The sequence below is a fragment of the Phoca vitulina genome, unplaced genomic scaffold, assembly GCF_004348235.1.
Source record: "Phoca vitulina isolate PV1807 unplaced genomic scaffold, GSC_HSeal_1.0 scaffold13, whole genome shotgun sequence".
Classification (NCBI taxonomy): Eukaryota; Metazoa; Chordata; class Mammalia; order Carnivora; family Phocidae; genus Phoca; species Phoca vitulina.
Window position 1 is genome coordinate 19,265,453 of NW_022589716.1, and position 19,072 is coordinate 19,284,524.

Here is a 19,072-nt window from a genome sequence, read left to right on the forward strand (position 1 = left end):
TCTTTTTTTTTTTTTTTTTAAAGATTTTATTTATTTATTTGACAGAGAGAGACACAGAGAGAGAGGGAACACAAGCAGGGGGAGTGGGAGAGGCAGAAGCAGGCTTCCCGCTGAGTAGGGAGCCCGATGCGGGGCCGATCCCAGGACCCTGGGATCACGACCTGAGATGAAGGCAGACGCTTAACAACTGAGCCACCCAGGCACCCTGTAGAGGGAACTCTTAATGGGTGTCAGGGACACCCAGAATGATGTTCATCCTCCTCCTGGCTGTGACATGCATCCTACCATCTGCAAATACGATCATGACTTTCCCTGCTGAAACTCCTTCGTGGCTCACCCCTGTTTACATGAAGGGAGCCTCAAACTGTGGCCGCTCACATTCCGCTTTGCCAATTTATCTTAGATCTGTCCACCTATTCTATGGTTTACTTGACATTTTCCTTTAAAATGACTTATTTAACATGAATAAATTTATTTTGAAAGAAAACTTTATATTTTAGCCTTGATACACTACATATTATGCCTTCTCCCAGCATCTTATGTTCAAACTCACATTCTTCCTAAGTTTAAATCCCTACCTTGATGTCATCACCTCCTGGGCCCTGCTGATAATTCTTCTGTTACAATGATCACACTGCTATAATTTATTTGTTTTTATATTTATTGTTCCTCCTGGACTGTGAGTGAACTCCTCGAGGGAAGGAACCTTATTCCTTCTTTCTAAATTCTCGTTTCTAAATTCCTAGCACAGAACCTTGTTGTTCTTTTTAAATTCCTGGTAAAGTTCTTGATATGTATGCAGTAGGAAGTCAGTGTACAGTTGTTGTATTTCATTTGGTTTTGAATGCCATGCTCTTGGGGAACCAGAGCAACCTTTATAAAGGTTTCTGATGAGATTTTAAAACACTGCACAAAGACATGCAATCCATCACCAAGTTCTCTGAATTTTCTTTCCAAAATATATCCCAATTCTTTTTTTTTTTTTAAGATTTTATTTATTTATTTGACGGAAAGAGAGACAGCGAGAGAGGGAACACAAGCAGGGGGAGTGGGAAAGGGAGAAGCAGGCTTCCCGCCGAGCAGGGAGCCCGATGCAAGGCTCGATCCCAGTACCCTGGGATCATGACCTGAACTGAAGGCAGACGCCTAACGACTGAGCCACCCAGGCGCCCCAAAATATATCCCAATTCTTTCCATCCCCACTGCTACTCCCCAGTCAAGCCTCCATGATGTCCACCTGGGCCATGGCAACAGGCTCCTAACTAGTCTCCCTGCTTCACTCTTGTCCCTACTCCACTCACTACACAGCAGACAGAGTGACCTTTAAATGGGTAAATCAGATCATTATTCACTCATTCTAAATCAGGATGGGAAACTGTGGAAGGGTTTCAAGCAGGGCAGAGACACAATTATATTTCTATTTAAGATGATCCCCGTGGTCGCTGGGTGGAGAAGGCATTGTGGATGAAAGGGGCAAGAGAGAACGCAAGGAGATCAGCAAGGTCCCGGGTGCAGTGGTGCAGGTGGGAGAGAGAGGATGCTGTCTGGACTGGGACAGAGACCATGGCAGTGGTTGGACGGCTGGTAAGTGCATCAGCCCTGAGGTCAACCTGGTCAGCTCCACTGTTGTGTGGATTACCCAGCTGTAATCCACTGTCCTGGACAGTGCTCTCCACCTTCTTGAAATAATCTATTAACATATTCATGGCAGAAATTGACCTTCAATGGGAGGCGTGGCCAGGGCTACTGAGAGAGGGTTGATATTGTCTTCCAGTTCTAGTTGGGATGGTTGCTCTGAGATGCTGGGCAAGGTGCTTAACCTCCTGGTGTCCTAGAAAACAGGTCAGGGCCAGCATGGTTCTTCTCAAACAGGGTCATTGTGGGGATTAAGTGAGATGATTCTTGTGGAGTATAAGCACAAGGCACAGTAGAAAGTAGATGCACAATAAATGCCAGCCTTATTATAAAATATCTCTGGGTACAGAGGAAAGCATATCATTACTAGTAGTAAATAATAGCTAAATATGTGAAAAGAAATCTCCCTGGACATATGGACATAGAAAAATAGATGAAACAAAAATCAAATGAAGAAAGTGGGTGAAAAATTTTGTATTTGTACTAATGACTGGCAAGGTTGTCACAGTCTCGTATTTTTCTGGAGTTATATCTGGCAGCTACTACCCATTATGTCTTTCCCCTTAACTTGAACCCATGTAGAGAGATTCAGAACAGTGAACACAGACACTACATCTGAAGTTTATAGTTTTAATTGATGGGAATGAAACCAGGAAAAGGAATGCATGAAAACCCACAGAATGTAACTCATACTGAAGCATTAATTCTCCCTTCAAAATAAAAATCCTAGCTACTGCTTGACCACATTTTACTACTGTGCTGTGCCAGGCCCTTTGCTTGAATTTATTGTATCTACCTGGAGGGGGTAAGGCCTTGAATCTGGAACCATGTTGCCTAGCTGTGTGTGCGACCTTCAGTAAGTTACTAGATGTATCTCTGCCTCAGCCTTTCATCTGTGCAATGGGCATAATAACAGTAGCTACTTCAAGGACTGTTGGGAGGATTAAATAGTTAATGGAATCTACAGTGCTCAGAACAACACCTGACACAAAGTAAACACTTACTAGCTACTTCATGACATCACTATTCCTATTTTACAGTTGAGGAACCTGAAGTTGCAGGAACCCGCTCAGGGTTCCACAGCTGGTGAAAGACGCAGCCAGAATGAAAACTTGGAACAGCCAGGTTCCAGAATACCCCTTCCATGCTGCTATTCTTCCTCCCATTTTAGATGATGACAAACTTTGGTGTCTTTACCGAAATGAGAACACGAATCGTTCTTCCAGTTGAACTTTTCCAGTGAAAGGCTTCTGAATGGGAAAGCTGAGTGGGATCAGAGAAAAATCAACAATTCTCCTTTGCAAAATATCAGTTGGTTTGTGTGAAGGAGGGGCTTTCCCTCAGAGGTTTTCCTCAGAATTTATTGCTAATTTGGCACATACCAGAAGGTGTCAAAACCAAGAAAAACTGAGGGCTGCACTGTATCATTTCTGTCTAGTCAGCTCCGGCTCTGTGTTCTCTGAGGTTGAAATGCGCTCAGTAGACAGAATGAGAAGTACCTGGAGCAGATGGGAGCTCTGTCCCTGCAGACATCCGGTGGCTTTCCCCTCCAGGTCCTCACACTACAGACAGATCTATCTGCATGGGCATGAGTGGCCTTCGACTCTCTCTTCAGGCCATAAGGATTGTGGAAATTTGGATTTACAAATAGATAAATCAGCATTCTAGTGTTGTGAGTAGAAGTTTAACCTAGTGGTTATATCTTAGGCTCAGGGTGGAAAAACCTATGTGGGAATTTTGGCCCTGCCATCAGCCATCCTTTGGCTTGGCTGTCTTGTGCCTCAGTTTCCTCAGCTGCAAAATGGGGATAGTGTGTGAATTTGTTGTGAGGACTGACGGAGAGCATGCATGGCCAGGGTTTAGCACAGACTGGCACACAGGAAGTGCTTCGTTACATTAGGCCATATTGTTGCTTGGCATTATCCTTAGTAGTAGCAGCAACAGAGGTAGAAATAGTAGTTCTAGTACAAAGAGCACATAACTACCAACTTCGCAAAGGATTCATCTTTGGATTCTTTATTTGAACTTTGGTTTGGCTTTGGGGTGCACATCTACTGGGAACTAAAGCAAAGTACACGTGTCTGGGTTTGGAACTCCAGGCCACGTTTTGCTTTGTGATTCTAACATATCCTTGCTTGTAATATTTTTGTAAAACCTATGCCAGTGGGTCATTGACATCCTTGTCATTTGCTGGGGGCATTTTCGTTAGATGAGAGCCCAGAGTGAACTATGAAGGACTAAACAGAGAAGAGAAAGATGCTCTTGGGTCTCCCATGGCCCCCTGGCTTCAGCATCCCTCTGCCCTGGGGCTCCTTGGCAGGGCAATACCCATGGTGATGCTTGTAACTTGTCATTTGTATAAAAAAAAAATGGGATGGTCTTCCTTCATCTGATGTTTGTGAATGTTAATGAATTAGTCAGCTCTATTTATTAAGTATCTTCTGTGCTTGGCATGAGGTGTGCGCATGGTGGGTGCTCCCTAGCTATTCATGGGGAAATTTTTTATTGTATGTCTTCTCCCAGGATGGATGAGTACCTAGTGCAGAGAGAAGAGTACGTGCTCCCCTCAGGGTGTCTACCAGAATCAACTTGCCCCTGGACACCGTACAAAGGGGTAAGGATGGTTGAGAGGGACATGGAAACCGGGGATAGTTTAAAGTTTCAACTTGGGGGGCTGTGGAGCCAGAAGTCACCGAAAAGCCTAGAAAATGAGGAGTTGGTGCCATTCTGGTTTGGTGGAGATGAAGTTCAGCCCTAAGGGAGGAGGGGCCTGCATTTGTTTTCCTCTTTGTCCCTGTGCTGCCATGGCACCTAGCCCATCACAAGTGGTAATGAGGCAGGGCCTTTTAAAAACATTTTCTTTTCTGCTAGAAATTCTTCATGTGAATTTCTTCTAAGAAGAGCAATCACACTGAGACAAAACCAAGATTCCCACTGGGAGGCAACCCTCCCCTCCTGCGAGAGTGAATGAGAGCATGGAGGGTGCTAAGACTCCAGATGCCTCAGGCTTCTTGCAGCAGCCCAGCAGGAAAGAAGCATGGGCTGGGGAGAAGCACAATAAATTAATGAAAGCAAACAATGGTAACAATAGTCTCCACCACCAACTCTTATGTAGCTGTAGCCCTAACCATGTATCAGCCCCTGTTCTAAATGCTTTACATGTATTAACTCATTTAATTCTCACAGCAACCTTATGAGGCAAAACTATCATGACTTCCATTTTATGCTGAGCAAAATGAGATTCACAGAGGTTAAGCAACTTGCCTACAGCTGGTAAGTGGTTAGTGCCAAGGACTACATCTTAGGTGATTGACCTAGTTGGCACTTATAGACAATAATACAAAAAAGAAGATAAAACAGAATCATAAAAGTATTCAATTAGTCTAAAAGAAGGCAAAAAAAAAAAAAAGGAAAAGAGAACAAAGATCAGATGGAACAAACAGAAAACAAAAAGCAAGGTGACAAATAGCAATTTAATTTAAACCTAACTATATCAATAATCACATTAAATATAAATAGGCTAAATATCCCGATTCAAAGGCAGAAATCTTCAGATTGGATTTAAAAGGCTAGAGCTAATTCCATGCTAGCTACAAGAAATGCACTTTAACTCTAAAGGCATAAGTTAAAAACAGTAGGATGGAAGGGATTTACCATGCTAACATTTGCCATTTAAAAAGCTGGAGTGGCTGTATTACTGTCGCACAAAGTAAATTTCAGGGCAAAGAATATTACTAGGGATAAAGAAGAACATTTCATAATAATAAAGGGGTCAATTCATCAAGAAGACATAATAACCTTAAATGTTTATGCATCTAAGAATAGAGCTTCAAAATAAATGAGACAAACATGGACAGAATTGTAAGAAGAAACAAACAAATCTGTAATGATAGAGATTATGATACTTCTCTCTCAATAATTGCTAGGAAGTCCTTAAGTTTTTGGAAGATTTCAACAATACTACCAACCAACTTAATCTAATTGACATTTATAGAAAATAAGCCAACAAGGGAGAGAAAATGGAATCCTAAAACTATTCAATTAGGTCAGTAGTAGTAGTCTTGTTTGAGAGTCTGTGCCAATCCGAGTGGTGTTTTGGAGATTTGCAGGGAGGAGAGAGAAGTGTGATAGCTTTGAAGAACAAGAGGTCTAGAGTAGTGGCACAGCTAAGAACATGGAAGAGGAGAGGGGATTTTTAAGAAGCATGGCTGAGACTTATAAACTGTATCCCCTTCAAGTTTCGTTGAAGCGTAACAGGAAAATCAGATTTGCTGTAAATTACTCTGGGTTGGTCTACTGTGGTTCATTGACTGAATCCAGAGTGGAATCACGGGAGCTCTGTATTTCATTCAAGTTTTGGGTCCTTTGTTAGAATAACACAATTCTAGACCCAGCTCCAATGTATAATCTCATTTGGGCAAGTCTGTTCACCACTCCACATCTGTTTCCCTATGTGTAAAGTGGGATTCATTCATTCATTTATTCATTTACACAACGAATAGGTTAATTTATTAGACTTTTACTACATGGCAGGCCCTGTAAGAGCTACTTTGAACAAGGGAGACAAATGTCCCTGGTGACAAGGAACTCACAGTCCAAGGGGGAAGAGAGACGACAAACCAATAAATAAAGAGATATGTGATGTGTGAGATGATAAGTGCTCTCCTGAAAATAAAGCAGAGTAAGAGAAAGAGAGAGGACACACGTGGGCTAGGAAAGGAAGGCATTCTGATATGGTACAGAGACATGCAGAAATCAGGTGAGCCATGTAAAAAGCTGGGTGGAGAAGAAGAGGCATCCAAGGCAGAGGGAAGAATGGGGACAAGGGCCCTGAGGTGCAGGTGCACTTGGAGTCTTTGGGGAAGAACAAGGAGGCCAATGTGGCTGGAGGAGTGATCAAGGTCAGGTAGGCAGTGGAGTCTTCATAGCCATGGTAACAACAATGGGTTATACTCTGAGATGGGGGATCATTAGAGGTTTTCCAGCATTGGAGTGGCATGATCTAACTTGTGTGTTAAAAAAATTACTCTTGCTTCATGGTGGGAAACAGACTACAGGGAAGCAAGGACAGCAGTAGGGGGGCTGCTTACAGAGTAAGGGCACACGTGAAGGGGAAGAGGGATGGAAGCTTGGATCCAAATGGTGATACAGTGGTGATGAGGAGAGGCTGAACTCTAGGTTTATCTTGAAGGTGCAGTGAACAGAATTTGCTGATGGATGAGATGAAGAGCAAAAGCAAAAGAGAAATGTCCAAGATGACCCCAAGCTTCTTGGTCTGAGCAACTGGGTGAAGGGAGAGGCCATGTATTAATATGGGAGGATAATGATACCTAGTCCCTGTGAGGCTATTTCAGAGATAAAATGAGAAAGTGCATGTGAATACACTTGCTGAGCTTGAAAACACCATACGGATGTAAAATATGAAAAATTACTCTCCGAGGACTTGCTCCTTGTCAAATAGGCCCAGATCCTAATGTCTTAAGGCCAGAAAGTAGTGTTGACTTTCTCAATAACATTTTTCTGTTCAATAAGGAAAGTTATTCTGAGTGGCCCAGTGGTTCATTCAAGGAACCACAGTCCGCCAACAAGGACTCATTCACAGTAATTCTGATTTTCCTTTTATGTTTTGGTAAACATGAAAGAAGATAAAATTTATAACCTCAGCCATGCATTTTAATTCCCTTCTCTCTACTATTCTTTAAGCTCTAACACTATTTTGATATTTCTCTCCTTCTTCCCCACACAATAGGGCCCAATAAAGCTATTTTAACTTTAAATGAAAAAAAATTGTAGTCCATAATAAACATTTTTATTTTCCTTGAGTCACCCCTTGCACAACTAATGCTGTGCATGCCTGATTTAGGCCACATTGGGTCTGACAATGTTAGTAAGAAAGCTATTGGCTACTTCTCAGGGCTCCCTTAGGCCTTCCTTGTTATTTCCTGGCAGAGGGGTGATTTTTACATGGCAGGCTAGTAATATGAAATAGCGATGTAAGCTGTCAGAAGGGAGTTACGTATTTCTTCTGTCATCTGTAGGGTCAAGGTAGCCTGAAATGTCTCAATAATTTTACAAATGAATCAACAGAAAAATCAGTGAATTCAGATCAGTCAGTTCAGTTTCCAACAGAGTAAATGAAGAGAATGTGGGAAATGGGAATGTGTCCCATGGAAAAATTAATACCCATGTAAAGTATGCTGTGGGAATTGAATGTGGGAGTACTTGGAAAACTCCTAGTTTGGTGCTTCAAAGGGGCTGAGAAAGTGGGTTCAGCTACTGATCCTTGAAGGAAGTTTAAAAAGACTGAACTTTTGAGGACAGACACATTCAATCATATTTTTGTTTGGTCTCTCTCTTTGGTCTGTCCTACCCTCCTCATTTCTCTCTCTCTTGTCTCCTTCCATCCTGCCCACTCACACTCTGGTTCCTTTAGCAAATAGTTACTGAGTATTTATGAGCCAATATTTTGCTAAAGATGCAGAATCTTTTCCTGTGTGCTATAGAGACCTAAAAGAATTCTCAAACCCATTGTTTAACTGGAATGTTTACATCAAGGGGGAAGAAATACGGGGGAGAAATTCCACTTAACATTTTTGGAATATATGCCAGGAGTATGATAACAAAGAGGAAAAGCTGTACTTTTACAGGGTTAAGCAGAATAGCAATCAGTACCTGCAGAATCCCTGAAAAACATTTCATGAGATATCTTCGTGAGATGCTAACCTGATTGAAGAGAAGCTGGCTGCCCTTCATCACGAATGGTTGAAAAAAGACTACATGTGTAGCAAGGGTCTAGCTCACTCTCCCATGGCCTTCCCATGGCCACAGGCAGAAGAGTTTTGGCATAATCACATCTCAGGCTCTGGGAACAGTTTGGCTTCAAGATAATGCCATGCAAATTCTCTAAGTCCATGCCATAGCTCAGGTTCAGTACTGGCCTTCCAGCTTGTTGGGAGACCTTTTCTTTTCTGGAGTTCCCCATGCCTAAGGCCTCCAGTGCCCTGACTGGGAGGTATCTATCTTTCTCTAGAACCTTGAGTGTTCCATGTTTCCTACAACTCCAAGGCACCAAAGCTGGAATGCTGTTCTTTTTCCCCAGCCACATGTTGCTGTGGTCTGCTCATTTGCTGGGGCGTGTACTTCCTGTCCTGACTGCTCCCTCCTGGACCTGTTTAAAGTCTCTATTTAAATCTGTCTTAATCAGTGGCTAGTCCCTGGTGTTGGGTTTTTGCATTCCCCAAGCCTCGAGCACATAACCAATTCTCAGTTTTCATGTCAATTTTATCATTTTAAACCATCTCATAAATGCACACACCCCAAGAGAATTGAGACGTATTTACTGACCAGAAGGGTTAAGCAGAATGGCAATCGGTACCTGCAGAATCCCTGAAAAACAATCCATTCCCTTCCACTGGTTAGATATCCACCCCATTCAGAGTTATATGGCCCAACTTCTCTCTAAGTGACACATTCACATTTCCTGAGATAGTGGGGTCCAAGCAGTTTAATAGACCATGGCATATACCCAGTTGTCAATAAACAATTTCTGTAAAAATCATTGATCTGTGAAATAAAACTTATTTTACTTATTTTATGCTACTTGAAATCACTTAATTGCTCATGTCTCTCAACCTTAAGAAACTGAAGGTGATCATAAATTTTCTATGTTTTGGTCATTTATTTAAAGACTACACTAAACACTAACACTGATTCAATGTGAATTGAACGTTTGAATGTCACCTATAGTACCTGCTCACGTCTCTTGGATGTGGCTGTTCATGAAGGTGAAATTGGATGATTCACATAGTCTGAAAGATCTAGATGCCACTGAAAAGGTACATAAAGCCAAAAAAACCTCCTAAACTGGAACCACCCAGCATGCTTCTGGGAACATTTTGAATTGTACTAGAAATCCTATTAGAAAAGAAGGAAATTATTCTATCTTGACAGCACAAATGCACATACAGTAATCATAAGAATTGAGGAAGCTTATAGTAATCTCTCGTGAATCCTTTATATTTCCTTCCATGTACTTCTCTGAAGATCAGTTTTTCTTTTTAGAAATTATTTTAGAAAATATGGATGGAGATCTCTCTAAAACTCCCACTCGGAGAAGAAACACTTACCCAGAATGCTTCATGTTCTGAGGCTTATCCATTCGGACCGCAAGTTTGATTTTGAGGTCTTGATCGGGGCAGTTTTTGGAGACTGTCATTTTGTGCCACTCTGACTGTTTGGGGCTGTTTGGGGTGGGATGGAGAATAACCTGTAGGGAAAAAGGACAACCATCTTAGCCAGAAAATGGAAACCCGGTCATGGGCATGTTTTTAATCAATGAGAAACTTTGCTGCTGAGAAGCTGAGTGTCTTGTCCAGCTCCCATAGCTGGCAGGCATTTAAATAAAGCAAAGCCTGGCTGCTGGACTCCAATCCAAGGCTCTGACTACCAACTGTGGTTGCCTCGTGCCAAGCAGACCAGCTCGAGGACAGAAATGGTGTTCTCTTGCTCTCTTCTCTCTCCCCTGGCTAATTCAGCAAAAGTCAGGATCATGGTTTCTGTGATTCTGCTTTTGCATTTTCCTAAAATTCAGAAGTCCTAATGCAACCCAGAACAGACAATGTTCACATACGATTCTCTCCCTGTAAGAAGATAGATGTATGAAAGGAAGAAATATCCTTACACATTAGGGCACCTCTCGTCCGCTCATCTTTCTACTCCTCAGGATTCCTTCTCCTGTTTCAGGAGGAGACATCCCTCAAAGCCCGCAGGGTAAAATGGAAGGGACTTTATGTGAGACCTACGGAAGGGAAGGGTCTTGCTGACACTCACACATTTGCACACCATTTCACCAGGACTTGACATCTCTGTCACAAAACACCCAGCTCTGTCTTGGCTTGAAAGGAAGCACACACAGCAGGAAGGATGGGCTCTTTGAAAGTGTCTTTCACTCTATGCTTCAGATATGCTACTCTCAATGTGGGTCTCCTGCTTGGTTCTCACTGCCTCCAGGGCCGGAAGAGAGGCAAAGATTTATGGATAACTCAGCACATCCCCTTCTTCATTTTGCCACCCGAGTTCTCAGGAGCCACATGGGATCCGAGGAACATGCACTCAGGCAGGAGTGAACTATCTGGAAAATCCCCTAAGCTGAGGGAACAGGCACTAAATATAGGCACAACGAAAGCTGGGCTTGCTAAGATTTGCTTTTGTGGTGGCAGCGTGCCCTGCTTTGTTGCACGTGGGCTTTGGCTCTGTTTTCACAGCATCTATTTTCTCTAGGTGCAGGGGAAGGCAGCCTCTCTCCTGGGCTGCTTGCACCTCTGCAGGGGGACGGGAGGGGCTTAGAGTCTCAGAGGCAGACACCCGGCCTTCCAGATGCTGTCAGCCTCACCGTCCGCCTGTAAGCCTGGCTCGTAGGGAGGGTGGGAGCTGATGGCTTCCCGCGAGGTGGCACAATGAGAGCTCAGGAAGAGTGGGAGAGCTGGGTGGAAACACAAAATCGGCCCCCTCTGATGGGTCTTGTTTGTGCTGATTTTTCACCCCTTCTCATTCCAGGCCTGAATTCCCTCTCTCTGATGAAAGAAAATAGATCATTTTTGCTAAATGCAAAATTTGAGTCTTCTCAATGTCTTATGGCATGATTGAAATAGGAGGCCTGATTTTTTAGACTGGAGGCTGCCAAAGATTTTTTGATCATGCCCTATGCCGGTAAAATATGTTGAGCCAATAGCCCAATTTCTGTAAATATACTGCTATCGATATAAAAATATATGACCATCAATATACAAATATATAAAATATCATTATTTATATATAAGTTATATAAATATATATCATTATATTTATATTTTATATATTTATATTATATACACTTACTTTGCATTAACATATTACATTGTTACATGTAGCATAACATATACACAAATAAAGAAGTCTTAAAGATGAGCTAAAGATAAAAAGCTGTATTTTTAAGTATCTTGCTAATTGTGGCGGCTTTATACTATTATTAGCCATATTTTAAGGTACCCTATATATTTAGGGCAAGGCTCACTGTTCATGATACTGGAAGTAAATCTGTAGCTCAAGTAGTCTTGTAAATCATTTCAGAATCTCTTGACTGACATCTATCCTATCTGATTACTTTGGCAGTGATTTTATCTCACGATGCAGATGACAGCACGCCTGCTTAGCAGGACGGGTGTCAGCTCCACCATTTTTGCGCTGTTTGCCAGGCTTGCAATACTAGTATCATCCTGAGATTATAGCACTTTTGTAGTAATCTTTGCAGGCCATTTATTCATTCTGTGAGGGTTAATTTCATTAAAATTCTATCATCAAACGGATCAACTGACATAACTGGTACCAGCAAAGTGTAGTATGTTGTAGGATGCTGGAGGCAAGTAAGTCAGGGTGCCACTGGGCAACAGAGACCCTTCCCTCCCCTCAAGAGAATGCCTGTCCCTATATGTCACTCTATATGGTGTTCCATTTCCTGAGACCCCAGCTTTGGGGAGATGAAGAGAAGGGCGCTGCTGATCCCAGGGAAGCTGACCCTCTCCTGAGCTAGTTTGGCCTGAGGGGTGAGGGGGGGTGATGTGCTGGGAACCAGTGAGGAGGAGGGACTGGTAAGAGAAAGCCCAGCCAGGGCCAGAACAGTGGCAGGCAAGGCCCTGAGCCTCCTTCTGCTCCTGCCCATTTGGCAAAATCAAAGCAGGAGCAGTGCTCTGGGCACCCGGAGCTCGTTAACAGGCCTTCCACCATATGGATTCTGGGCGTGTTTCCCACTGGCAATATGGTGTCCATTCGCTGACACAAATGACCACAGCTCATTACTGGCCCCTCCACAAAGACTTCTTCTTCCACATGGTGGCTCCCCAGGGAGACTTCCTCTCCGGGGTAGATGGAGAGATGAGGTCACTGCAGTTCTCCTCCATCTTCATCTCCACCCTGCCATGTGCCTGACGGGTTGACGACTCCTTTGTATGTGTCAGCCCTGCTGAATTATTAGGGTCCTCCTGGGTGCACATGAGCCCTAAGCAGTCCAGACACCTCATCTGGACATTCCAGGCTGCTAATCAAGCACTTTGTCATCTCAGCCGAGGCCCATGCATGCTGTGCTTTGATGTGGTGATGCTGATGTGGGAACACAACCCACTCTGTGCAGTGAGCTGCATGCCAGCCAGCCCCAGCTTCTCTTCGTTACCTGGGCACATAGGCAGGTCCTTCTGGGGGGCTGCTTTATCCTGAGGCTTTACCTGCTTGATCCTCTCCAAGCCTTAGCCTATATATCCTTCCCTACCTCTGCATCCACCTCAGACCCGGGGAAGGCATTCCTGACGCTCAGACTGGGTTACGTCCGCTTGCTATGTGCTCCCAGGTGTTCTTTCTCTAGGGACCACTTACCACATAGCACTATAATTCCGTTTTTATGTCTATATCCCTTAAGTTTTTTGAAGTCAGAGCTTTTTGCCTGTCATTATTTCTGTTTGCTCTGTGCATGCCACAAATGATGGGACACCATGGGCTCACAATCCTATCCCATGAATAGAAGTTTGATAATATTACAGTATTGGTAAGCATGTAGAGAAACAGTCACTTATGCCTTTTGTGGAAATATCAATTGGTGTATACTCTTCAAGGGACAATTTGGTAGTATGTGTCAAAATTCAATTTTCATTCAGCAAAACGTTTTTTTGAAAACTATCCTACACATACACACACACACATGTGCAAAGAAATAAATTCAAGGCTATTCACTGAAGCATTGCTTATGCAGCCAAAGACTGGAAACAATCTAAATATATTATGATCCATCTATACATGGAATATTACACAGCTATGAAAACAGGAAGCATGTCAGCATGGGCTGACATGGACTAATCTCCAAATATACTGATACTTCAAGCAAAGTGCAAAGCAGTATCTATACAGTAACTTCCAGCTGTGTGCTTGCTTTCTTTCTTTCTTTCTTTCTTTCTTTCTTTCTTTCTTTCTTTCGTGGGATGTATATACATATGCTTGTACATGCTATGCTTGTACATGCGTAGAATACTGGGTGAAGAATACACAATAAACTGAAAACAAGGTTTTTCTCTGTAAAAGATACTAGGGCAAGGTGGGAAGAATCATTCATTTTCACTAATACCCATTAAAAAAATTTTTTTTGCAGCACATGAATTATTTTTTCAATTAAAAAGTTGATTAAAATGAAGCATAATGAATATAGAACAAACTAGATATTGTTGAATGAATGAATGTAGCACTGGGATTTTAAATGTGGCTGTGTCCTGCTAAGCTTGGGAACAATTAGAGCATAGAAATACTCCCTCAGGGGTACAAGAAATTGCTTCACTTTAAAACAGAAAGCAGTCCTCACCAGCAGCAGCGTGCGGAGGGGCCGCCAGCAGAGGGCGGCCCAGCGGGCATGTGGACCACACAGGCAGGTTTCACGGCAACTGGTGGAAAGTTTCTTTGGTAGGAAGAGTAAATTCTTTTTTTTAAAAATTTTTTATTGTTATGTTAATTGCCATACATTACATCATTAGTTTTTGATGTAGTGCTCCATGATTCATTGTTTGTGCATAACACCCAGTGCTCCATGCAGAACATGCCCTCTTTAATACCCATCACCAGGCTAACCCATCCTCCCACTCCCCTCCCTTCTAGAACCCTCAGTTTGTTTTTCAGAGTCCATCGTCTCTCATGATTCGTCTCCCCCTCCGATTTCCCCCCGGAAGAGTAAATTCTTATCTGGGGAAATAGGTAATGGGGCTGGAGGAGAGAATGAGTTCTTAAGAAATGAATAACTGTATGGGGCTGTGGCAAGCCCGTGGCCTTCACCACAGCAGCAGAGCTGAGGGTTTTATTTCTGCATAGGGACAAAGTGGTACAGTGGAAATGGTCCTGGAGATGAGTCAACATCATTCCTGCACGTTACTTGCCTCCTCTGGGCCCCAGTGCACTCATCTGGGCAGGATGAGTAATAACTAATTAGGGTTATCATGGAGCATCAGGGAGGGGGCTACATAGCATCCTCAGGGACGGGCACACGTACAGCGCCTGGGCACCACCCTCACTGGGTGGCTCTGGGGGAGCTTCCTGCCTTCCATGGGAATCTGTTTTCTCATTTATAAAATAAAAAGGTTTGACTAGCCCAGAGGGCTTAACTTTCCTGAGTGGAAACAGCTTTGAGAAGTTGGTGAATGCTTTGGACTCGTGAGTCCAGAAAAATGCACATATGCCCCTCCCCACCTCAACAATTTGCAAACCATTTCAAGGGTTTCCTGGATTCCATGGAACCTTCTGTGGACTCAGGCTGAGCATTCCTGGACTCGCCTCTTCTAACACTAATATCCTGGTCTACATCCTAGTAATATGATTCCGGGTCAGCTCTATAGATGAAAGCCAGATTAAGTGGGCACAAGAGGACGAAAAAAGAAAGCCTGCTTACTGTGTTCTTGCTGGCCTTGTTAGGGCTGTGTGCCTATGCACTTGTCTCCAGGTGTTCTCACATTATTCCACTGATGACATACCAGGGGCTTAGAGAGGCTGAACGTTTGGCTGAGGTCAGACAGCTTTCGGAAGGGATTACGCAATCAACCAGTATGGAATGAAATGTATTGGGAGTCTCTGTGCTGGGGTCGGGGTATAGGGTAGTGAACAGAATAGTTTAGGGTTCTATGCCCATGGGGTTTTCGTAGTCCAGTGTGGGAGACAGAAGCCAAAATTTTTGTAAATTCTTCCTTCTTTCTCTCATTGGTGATCAAGTTTAGTGGACGGGTGGCTGGGGTAGTGAATGAAGGAAGATGGGCAGTCAGGAAAGGGATCTCTGAGGAGGTGGCATGTATGTAAGGAAGGAGGCAGCCTTTTGAAGAGCTGGGTAGTGGGGACCGCTCCAGGCAGGGAGAAAGCCCTCCAATGCAGGAAGGAGTGGTATATTCGGTGGACTAAGATTTGGCCCCGATACTGACGCATAGTGGATGAGGGGAAAGGTAGCAACAAAAGAGGCCGAGGAGGTGGGCAGACACCAGATCATATGCATCCTTGTAGGCTGTGCTACCGAGTTCCAGTTTTATTGTAAGCACTGTGGAGTGATGGAAGCATTTGAAGCCAGTAAATCTAAGTTACATTCTGAAGAGATGGGCTGCCTGGTGCAGAGTCAATGGCTGAGAAGTAAAAAGAAATGTCTTTATTACCTCAGTGGTACTCAAAGGGACTGGTACCACACTTTGGGATGCTTCAGAAATTTGGGGGACAATTTTGGTCAACAAAATAATGGTGCTGGGCTCTGTTGGTATTGAATGGCTGGGGCCCAGGGATACTACACGTCATGCAGTGAATGAGATGTTCCTCCCCAGTGAGGAATCGTCCTGCATCTCACCCGACTTCTGAATATTCCCACTGGGTGGGAATGGAAGTGGAAAAGCCTGTTTATAATGAACTGAGTCTAGATCTTAAATCTTCTTTACATATTGTTAAAAAGAAAACCACAGGCATCAAATGGTGTTACTTGTTCCCAAACCGGTGCTCAGGACATAATCTAACTGCAGTTTCAACCTCCCCCAGAAATGTAGTCTTAATGGGTCAGTCAGGAAGTTTTCGGTCAGGGCTGGTGAGTCTGCTACTTGGGCCCTCTCCATTCCCCAAAGAGAGATGGGTCATCTGTGTGATAAGACCCCTCACTTTTCCCCCTAAAGGAAAGCCACCTTACCTAAAACAATCCTTTTCTTTTGCTGGTAATTTCTTCCCCCTCATCCTTCTGCAGAAACCTTGGTTTTCATACATCTTCTTGGGGCCCCCTCTACTTGCAGATGGGATCCTGCCTGATTCATGAATCATTTAATAAGCCAATTAGATCTTTAAACTTCACTACATTGAATTTTTGTAATTTGGAACAATATACACTCGAAGCATTTTTGGCACTTTTCCAGGGAAATTGAGGAAACTGTGTTACCAAGACTTGTGGGTGGTTTGAAGAAATCAGTTTACTGACATTTAAGCTTCGGAGCTTCTCCCTTCCATGGCGGGTTTTGTCGCCATGACCTTCAGAGTGGTTCCCTATGTCGGAACAAGGACAGCGTTCCTTCTTTAGGTCTTCTAGTGCAGTTGTGCCTGAATCTTTACATTTTGAAGTTATTTTATTATTAATTAATTCCCTTTTATTTCTTCTTCATATTATGTCATTGTACTGATTTTTAAATTGTTAGGTGGGCCTGCTTGTTAAATTATTCCAAGAATTTCACTGCCGGATGGGAAGGGCATTGCAACTCTTTGCTCTAAAGGGTATCTGGGTCTGAGGGTGTAGAGAACCCCTGCTGTATCTTCTGCAGGGTGCACTACTGGTAGCCCAGATTTAAGAGGAGAAATGGAGGGTGGAGAGGTTGAGGGACTTGCCCAAGGTCACACAGTCAATGGAGAGTAGAGCCTGTGGATTCAAACCCGAAGCTGGACCTCTCAGTACTTGTCAATGCTGCCTCTTGGGACCTGGGGACACAGCTCTCTGGAGCTCCTTGTGATGGGCAGTGCTTACCCGTCCGAGCTCCTTGTCCTCCAAGGCCAGGACCCCTGTGCTCTCTGTGAACAGTTTCACCTTCACAGCTGGCAGTGCGTGGGTCGTCGAGAAGTCACCCTGGGTGCCCCAGCTGCGGACAGAATCAGAAAGGTCAGTGCGGAGCCCTCTGCCTTGACAATGCTAAATGCAGCTGCCTTCCTCCCGAGTAGGGGGAATGCAGGGTTAACCCAAGGCAGCATTGGCTGTCACATCCCCCTCCCCTTGCCTCCCCTCCAAAGCTGCCGGAGTGACAAAAAGTGTTAATTAACTTGTTAGGCAAATGCAAGACAGATGCTCAGAAAGTTGCCACGGGTCTTCACAGAGCACTACCAGGAATCACTTGGAATTAGCATGGAATCGAGTTGTCGAGAACTCTTCCCCGTGCATTTGCTATCCTTACAAACTACTTCAGGGTCGCCACGAATATTTCCTTGTATCCTTTGAATCCCTAGTTCTTGGAAACTGCAGTTCTAGATTTTGAGATAGGGCTTCATTTGGTCAGAGCCAACATCCAACTTTAAAATGCGTTTTACAATGAATCATGGAACACTACATCAAAAACTAATGATGTAATGTATGGTGATTAACATAACATAATAATAAAAAAAACAAAACAAAAAATAAAATGCGTTTTAAAATACGGCAGTCATTTTGGGGAGGCGGGGGGCCCCATTTCCTCTGGCATTCAAAGATGAGTTGAATAGAGTAATGGATGGAGCTCAAAGGAGTGGAAGGTAGAAGGAGGAGAAGTGGGAAATGCCCTTTCCTACTTGTCTGTGGAAATCTGAGTCTTAGATCTCCTCAGAGCAGAGCCTGGCTTAACCAGCTTCCGGGTGGGGTGCTAGCCAGGGTGGACATGAGCCGCCGATGGGTCCCTCAGATGGGGCCTTTTCCTCTACTCATCATTGTTATCACAGAGCCCTACCATCCATTCTATACCTACAGTCAGTGCGATCTTCCAGAAGTGTCCACTGGATTGCACTGAGCCCCCAGGGTGCAATCCAGACCCACTGCGTGTAGTCTCCCACTCGCCTGCTCCTAACTATGCCACCTCAGGGCCCCTGCATGCATGCTTCCCTCTGTTGGCAATGCTTCTCCCCACCTGGCTACCTCTTCAGAGCTCAGCTTCAATAACACTTTCCCATCCCTGGTCTCCCAGTCTAAATGTGGTCTGGTGTTAAATTCTCTGGAACATACTGTTTAATTTTCTGTCCTAGCAATCACTGGATTTGTAATTACTTATTTCTGTGTGATTATTCAATAGCTGAATCCTCTGATTGGATATTTTTTGCTTATGTTGCATACTTAGCATAGTGCTTAGCACATAGAAGACACTTAAGAAATATTTGGTGAATAAATAAGTGATGCCAAATATACATTCTTTTACAGAACTAGGAAACAGGAATAGATATAATTTTGTATAGAGGTTTTTTTTTTATTTAGCCTTATATGATGGCCAACATCCATACTGTAAAATATACATTATAATATTATTTTTAATGACCCTATAATATAATTCCTTATAGGTACATCGTAATTTATTTAACCATTGTTCTATTATTGAGATGGGGCTGGACATGACTTTTTAAACTTCATCTTTGATTATTTCCTTGGGAAATATCAATAAACATCATACTGCTCTTAAAATGCTGCAGGAATTCTGCTCATCAATGAACAAAGTCTTGGGATACCGATTCCCAAAATACTTTCCACAAAGGTGGCAACCATCGTCCCAGCATCTGGGAATGAGCGTGAATCACAGTGCTTCTTGCCTTCAAGGGATGCCCCTATTCACTTTTTCTTCTGGCTTACTTTGTCTTTGGTGTTTTCATGGGCATTTCTTTGACTAATAGCAGGCTTGAATGTATTACTCTGCTTGTTGGTTGT

At 43.4% G+C, this 19,072-nt stretch overlaps 1 protein-coding gene across 15 annotated transcripts in view; it reads right to left on the reverse strand.

Annotated features, from left to right (window-relative positions):
* Nucleotides 1-19,072, reverse strand: part of CADPS (calcium dependent secretion activator) — a 464,832-nt gene that overhangs the window by 168,597 nt on the left and 277,163 nt on the right. For all 15 annotated transcript variants that reach the window (XM_032411665.1, XM_032411674.1, XM_032411675.1 and 12 more), the window contains exons 7-8: nucleotides 17,165-17,276; nucleotides 9,762-9,901 (exon numbers count right to left, since the gene is read on the reverse strand). In XM_032411665.1, coding sequence (XP_032267556.1) covers nucleotides 9,762-9,901; nucleotides 17,165-17,276 — 252 coding nt within the window. The remainder of the gene's footprint in view (nucleotides 1-9,761; nucleotides 9,902-17,164; nucleotides 17,277-19,072) is intronic.